The 7308-nt window shown below is 28.1% G+C and overlaps 2 protein-coding genes across 2 annotated transcripts; one reads left to right on the top strand and one right to left on the bottom strand.

Moving 5' to 3' along the window:
• The first annotated feature begins 1786 nt into the window (after positions 1–1786).
• Positions 1787–5078, top strand: LOC132951106 (4-hydroxybenzoate polyprenyltransferase, mitochondrial). Its single transcript, XM_061022824.1, has 7 exons — positions 1787–2282; positions 2353–2611; positions 2685–2851; positions 3345–3492; positions 4178–4371; positions 4443–4631; positions 4700–5078. Exons 1-7 carry the CDS (start codon positions 2271–2273, stop codon positions 4844–4846), a joined length of 1116 nt encoding a protein of 371 aa, XP_060878807.1. The 5' UTR covers positions 1787–2270; the 3' UTR covers positions 4847–5078.
• LOC132951107 (COX assembly mitochondrial protein 2 homolog) lies at positions 5058–6140 on the bottom strand. Its single transcript, XM_061022825.1, has 3 exons — positions 5882–6140; positions 5745–5816; positions 5058–5251 (listed from the first exon to the last, which is right to left on the bottom strand). The coding sequence occupies exons 1-3, from the start codon at positions 5960–5962 to the stop codon at positions 5138–5140; spliced, it is 267 nt and encodes an 88-aa protein (XP_060878808.1). The 5' UTR covers positions 5963–6140; the 3' UTR covers positions 5058–5137.
• Positions 6141–7308: the final 1168 nt, after the last annotated feature.

Raw genomic sequence — 7308 nt, 5'->3', positions numbered from 1 at the left:
ATAAATCACATATTTGTATATTTTATTTATGACCCTAGAAAGCTCATAATGGTACTTTTATATAAAAAAAGATATTCATATTTGTATAAGAAAATCATAGTTTAGAAAATCAATTAAACAATATTAATGGTGTAAAAAATATTACATTTATTAGACTGTTTTTATTATTTTTTTTATTATTTTGTACTTTAATAAGTCTTGTTTGACTTAAACGCGCATGTCCATATATATTTTTAATTTGTTAAGTTTAAGACTGATTTTTTTTTTAAGGAAATTTATATTACTTAGGGCCTACCTATTTTATATTATTTTGTACAGCTTGAATTAGTCGTTACTTGATATTCTATAATTATTGGTAAATTTGTCTTTTTTACATTTTTTTAATAGTGTTTTATTGAAATACAATTATTGATACTGATGAAATTTATGGTTTTTTTTATAACTTGTTATATTTCTGATACTAAACAAATTTTCATATTAGACTAAAACACTTTGTATTATTATGTTATGTAGTGTTTAATGGTACGATATACGGAATAAGGATTATATCATATCAAATTATACATTATTCCTTTATCTAAATCACTATGAAATTTACAATTTTCATTACATTATTAAATTGATCTAACAAGCTTGAAGTGAAATGTCAGTTACAACTATGTCTGCTACATTCCAACTGCAATCTGATACAATTTTAACATTACCATAAGTGGTGTGTAAGTCCATGTGTCGACAGGTATGATTATATATGACTAAGTGCAACATAATGAAATTTGAATATAAATATAAACAATGTGACCATGTTACAAACATAAATACTATTAAAAGATGTCAAACATAGACCTTATAGCAGTGTTTGATCTGTGACAAAATTAGAAGGGGAATGCAAGTGTAAAAAAATGTGCGTACCCGATTATTAAAATATTTTATCGATAATCATCACTTTTTAGTTTAAGATCGTTCTGAGTATCTTTTTCGAAAACATAATTTAATGTGTTATGCAGTAAAAATGGATTAAGACCGAAATACTTCGTTAAATACCAACACCACGACAGTACGGCACTAGTCAAGTCAATTTCTTCTCTTTATGAGTATTCTCAAATATTCAAACGAGGAGTGCTCAAGCGCTACCTATAGGCACTGACCGGCGACCGGTTGTAAATTTTTACTAATTTAAAAATTGGCATTCTTATTCATATTTTGTAGGGATCAGATAGGTTTGACCTGATAATACGTAACAAGGTTGAAGGTACAGGCTTCTCTATGAGAAGAGTTTAGACCCGTTCATCATGTCCCATATGAATCTGGAAGAATCAACGTTTGGGAGAGTCGGGTTATACTATATACAATTTATCTCCACTCTCCTACTGCAGTCGTCGTGACGAAAAAGGCGTCGTTCTACGGTTTAACCGGTCAGTTATCGAGTCAGCGTACACTATACTTCCATTCGAACAGGTGTTGTCCGAGAAGTCGATGGGAAATCGTAACGCTCCAGCCGTGGAGTGATGAAAAGTGCATTTTCGGTGTGGATCGCGGACGGGAGTATACGGTATTTGCCATACAGCGACATCAGGTGAATGGTAGCAGAACTAAAATCATTTGTGGATATGAAAATAAAACAACTAAAAAGAGAAATAGTATGAAAATAACAGATAAATTATCTGAGATAATGTTTTACATCAGCTGTGAAAAATAATATTATTCCGTTATCATAATTTTGTGGTTATGTAATTAAACTTGTTTGAAAATTGAAAATATTATGTTTATTGATAGTAGTTGATACGCCAGTCTTGAAAAATATGTTGAAATAATAGTAATATTATGTAGGTAGGCGTAATACCTAATAAATAATAATTATAAGTATTACAATTTATAGTACGTGAATAATGCCTACAATTTACGAAAACAAATAGTCTTACCCTAAAATCGTTCATGAATTATGGATATAATAATATAATATTATAATAAAAAAATAATTTTACATTATTGATTATAGTTTTCATATCAAATGGTGTTTTCTGTGTAACGGTCATAATATTCTCGACGGACAATTATTTTTCATTACGCAGTCCTTATCGCATTGGTTTGTTTCATTAATCATTGGTCATTTAGTCATTACAATTTACGCCGACCTTGGACGGAAATCGAGATTCCGAATAAATTTTCGTTTCAAGCTTCAACCGTGTACTGCACTCAAAATGAACAGTAAAACTATAAATTCTGGAATTATTGGAATAAATTAATATTATAACGAAATAAAATTGGTTGCAATGATTAATCAGGTAATTTCAATCGGTTCTTCAAAATGCAATAAATGTCTTTTGCTAAAATAGCCAAAATTATTTTTTATAGACGTTTGCGAGGGGCATTGGAACGAAATTAAAGTTACCTGTCATTCATGTTTACTACAAAACCCTATCTACTATAAGCAGGAATACATCGTTATGCATTTACCAACCAATATTGACTAATACAAATCTAGCACGATGTTGTTCGGTGAACAGCAAGGTCCTCATTACGGAACAGATCAAACCTGTGAACCAACCAAAGAATATGGTGATCAGCACAATTAAACCATACTTAGAACTTATGCGATTCTCTAGACCCACTGGTTTGACAATCATACTATTTTTGTCATTAAACCTTTTGATCATAAAATATTTTGACCATTCATTGGTTTTCAGGATGGTTGCTTTTATATTGGCCATGCACTTGGAGCATTGCTTTAGCTTCAACTGCAGGCGAACTTCCCAATTTTGAAATGCTCGGTTTGTTTGGTCTGGGAGCAGTCATGATGCGAGGTGCTGGCTGTACAATAAATGATATGTGGGACAAAGATATTGATAAAAAAGTAAGTTATTAACTTACATACAGTTAGTCTAAACAAATTTCCCTAATGTAATTCAATTTTAAAATAATACTAGGTACATAATTGTATAAATCATCTAAAGGTATTTCTCAAATTAATATAATTTAAAATTAAAGTATGAATGCACTGAGAGATCAAAATAAATAATTAATATTTTTCTACTAAAGATTAAAAATTGTGTTCTCTTACCTTCTGTTTTTTTAAATAATATTTCCTTGATATTTATCTTGAGTACTTTTATATTTTCTTTTTATAAAATATTTAAATTTATCCAACTTATTTAAAGTTTTAGAAATTTACTTGTATACTTGACGTATTGTACATAACTTCATAATTACTTACTTAAAACTATTATATTCTGCTGTACACAATTATGTATTAAATATAACTGTTTTATATTTCTGCATATAATATTTTAAAACGTAACTATATATAATTTATAGTCAGCATTTTTTTAGTAAGTGAACATTTTTAGGTTGAAAGAACAAAAAATCGACCTCTTGTGATTAAATCGTTAAGCATGTTTGATGCATGGGTGTTCCTTGCTGGTCAGTTGGGTCTCAGTCTTATCGTTTTGTTGCAGTTAAATTTGTATACTATTGTGGTTGGCGCTAGTTCATTAGGTAAGCTTAATTTGTCTCATTATTAGTTATTGTAACAGTTTGTATTAAGCTAATTCAATTATATTTTAGTAGAATATTATAACAATAGTAAATTATAACATTTATATGTTGGAAGGAATTTTAGAATTTTAAATTTAATTAAGAAAAAAAACTTCTTTATTATAATCTTTTATGTGTTTAAAATATATTTTTATATGTATAGGTACAACATTAAATCATTGTTTTTAAACATTTAATGTATTTTATAATATACAAAGGCAATTAAATATTATATTATATACAATGTTTATAATTGTGCATGTTATACTATTGTATATTTTTGAATCTATATTATAATCATACACACTATTATATAGACATAATAGTATGTTTAAAGAAATTTCTTTATTCACTTTTTTGTTTTTTTGATGGCAAACAACATTGTAAAAAAAAACTGAATAAGAAAATATACTGATAGGATTTTAAATTAAAATAGTATTAGGTAGATGTCATTGAAGTAATATTTTAGGAAATTACATTTGTAATAAAATAATATATGTATTTATAATATACATATTTTATATGTATATTTTATTTCCCATGATCAGTAATTATTTAAAAAAAGTAATTTTATGTATTACTTTAAATACTTACAGAATGCAGTAAAATAAATAATAATACCACTGTTTAAATTTGTTTGTTTCAGTATTAGTTACATTATATCCACTTATGAAACGGATTACATATTGGCCACAATTTGTATTGGGCCTAACTTTTAACTGGGGTGCTCTATTAGGCTGGGCTGCTATTCACTCTTCAATTGACTTCACCGCCTGTCTTCCTTTGTATGCAGCCGGTGTTGCATGGACACTTTTCTATGATACCATTTATGGTCTTCAAGTGATTATTTATTTAATGCATATATTTTTTATCTAATAAAAGCCAATAATAAGTGTAATATTATTATATAGGACAGAAAAGATGACAACAAGCATGATATTTACTCCACCGCAGTCTTGTTTGGTTCGAAATCAAAATTTTGGTTGACATCTTTTGCGACCATGTCATTGAGTAGTCTAATCACTTGTGGTGTTAATACTGGGCAAACATGGCCCTATTATTTAGCAGTTGGTGCTGCAGGCGCTCATATGTTTAATCAAGTGAGTTAAATATGATAAATCAAATAGAAATCTTAATTAAAAAAAAATGTATTATGTTATGTAAATAGGTACGCACGTTGGATATATACAATCCTAAAGATTGCGGGAATAAATTTGTGTCCAATAACCATATTGGTTGGATCATGTTTTTGGGAATAGCATTAAGTACTTTATTACAAACATCTGATGAAAGTGAAAACGAAAATACGAATTGAATACCTAACTAATCAAGTGGTAAGGTTATACATTTTTTTGTTACCAAAGTATGACAAAAATGAGTTGTTGTTATTTTTAAGTTATTTGGTTACATAGGGGTTACTATGCTTGCTTTTACTATTTCATTTTATGTTGTAAATCGTTGTTAATATTTTGTGTATTTCATTTAAGTTCCTAAAAAATCAAAGGAAAATAAAGCAACTAGTCACAATTAAAAACTGTTATATTTTATTACATTTATTTTTCATTAATTTATACCTAAACCTATACACAACAAATATGACATATTCTCAATTCTCAATTCCTTGTTCTCTGTCTGATCTCATTTCTGCTAACATCCTTTGTCTCACCAAAGCTTGATGCTTTCTCGCTTCCTCATTATTTTTTTGGCGCTTGGCTTGCCTCTGAAACATTTTTAAAAAGTAAATAGATAGTAAAATATTTAAAACAACGTTGAATGTCATTGGATAAACATTGAACTACTTCATTAATTTTAACAATTTAAATAATTTAAAAATTATAATAAAAAGAATAATTTTATTAAACAACACAATTGTTAATCAAAATTAAAATTGTTTAGGCTACTCATCATTAATAATAATATATTTTATACCTAGGTAGAACACTAAAGACTGAATTTTTGAAAATATTATAGCATAGTTATAGTAATATAGGAAGAATTGAACAACATTACATATATCTAGTAAGTGTATTAAAATACCAAATTAGTTTTGTTTACCTAGTGTCAAACATAAATCAAATCTGATCATAATTGTTTCAATATACCTATACCTTAACAGTTAACACTACACTAGTATAAAGTATGACATATTCATTATTTTTTATTATGATCTTAAGATATTAAGATCTATAAGATAATTATAAAAAATGTCCTACCTCTAAGTGAAAACAGTGTACCATTCGATCATAGATTTTATCACATCTGCCAACAAATCTCAAAACTTTATGCTGGAAATCAAACAAAAGTAATCATATTGCTTGGTTAAACACTATTCATCTTAAAAGTTTCTTACCTCTACATTACAGTTTTTAAATTCCATGGTAAATTGATTGCATTCATCTGTGTGCAAATGAGGTGACAAATCAGGATGCATACTTTTCAGAGTTAAGGTGATTCTTAATAATATTATAAGGATTAAGGAATACAAAGATTGCCCAATTGAATTTATCTGATTTGTATATCCAACTTCTACGAGATGAAGATTCTACACTAGGTAGTTAAACATTATTCAGTATTCTAAAATTATAAATTATAAGAAAATAAATTTATTTTATCACCAAAAACATGATAAGTGATTACACAATTCGCTGCAATCACAAAGATTATAATATACAAGATAATCACGATTTGAGATAATAATATTGTTATATTCTGTGTAATAATATTCAGTCGATTATTCGCGTCACTAGATAGCACTGCCGTACACGATTTTTGATTTTGTTCAATGTTAGAACCACGGTTGTAGACATTAAACCGTGGTTAGAACGTTTAAACATAATATTATTAAAATAAAATTTAAAATTTAAATTAATCAATTAAACATAATATCTGTATTTGTTTATCTATATAAGTGACAAGTTAAACTAAGTTAAATTAAATTTACAATTATTTTGCAACAATAAACAAGTTCTAACTTCTAACATTATTATGCTAGAGCCTAGAAGCATATTGGTTCAATTGATCTGTGTAGGTACCTATAGGTATTACTGTATTAGTTACCAAGAAAATACCTAAAAAGAAGGTACAATGATAAATTATATCTATTTCATTATTGTCTATTATTATTTAATGCTAATAGAATTTCGAAGATTACTCAACATCGCAACATATTATTAAAATCAAAATGACAAAATCAGCACAAAGCCACAAATCATAGGTAGCCAGGTAGGTAGGACCATTGTTCTATGGTAGTATATAAATTATAATATCTTTCTATAATAGTATAATCATATAGATATTAAGATATTGGATATAAGATAATATGAAAGAGATATCAGTGAATTTATTGGTGTGGGCACACTTCCCTATTTAGGTACCTACCTCCCACCGGCTACCGACATCATCATCATCATAATCATTTGTTATTGTTATTATTACTATTATTATTATTATTATGTACCTATGCACCTATGCACCTATACCACGAAATAAGATATTATACAGGATACGAAACGGAATGGTCTTATCAATGTTTTTCTGAATCCGCCCGCTTCTCACGTTGCGGTTAGACTATTAGCGCTTTATAAGATTGTTGTGTTAACCGGGTGAATAATGAACTATTAGTTTCTTATTCTCCCGGTTAACACTGAACAGGCTTATAAAGCGCTAGTAGTCTAGCCCCAACGTGTGAAGGTGCGGGTTTCACTTATCACAAGTTCGTTTCGTATCCTGTATATCTTAATTCGTGACCTATACGTCCTAAAATGTATTGTAATTATA

The sequence above is a fragment of the Metopolophium dirhodum genome, chromosome 8 (genome assembly GCF_019925205.1).
Source record: "Metopolophium dirhodum isolate CAU chromosome 8, ASM1992520v1, whole genome shotgun sequence".
NCBI lineage: Eukaryota > Metazoa > Arthropoda > Insecta > Hemiptera > Aphididae > Metopolophium > Metopolophium dirhodum.
The sequence above is the reverse complement of the archived record's forward strand: the minus strand, read 5'-3'. Positions and strand labels throughout refer to the sequence as shown.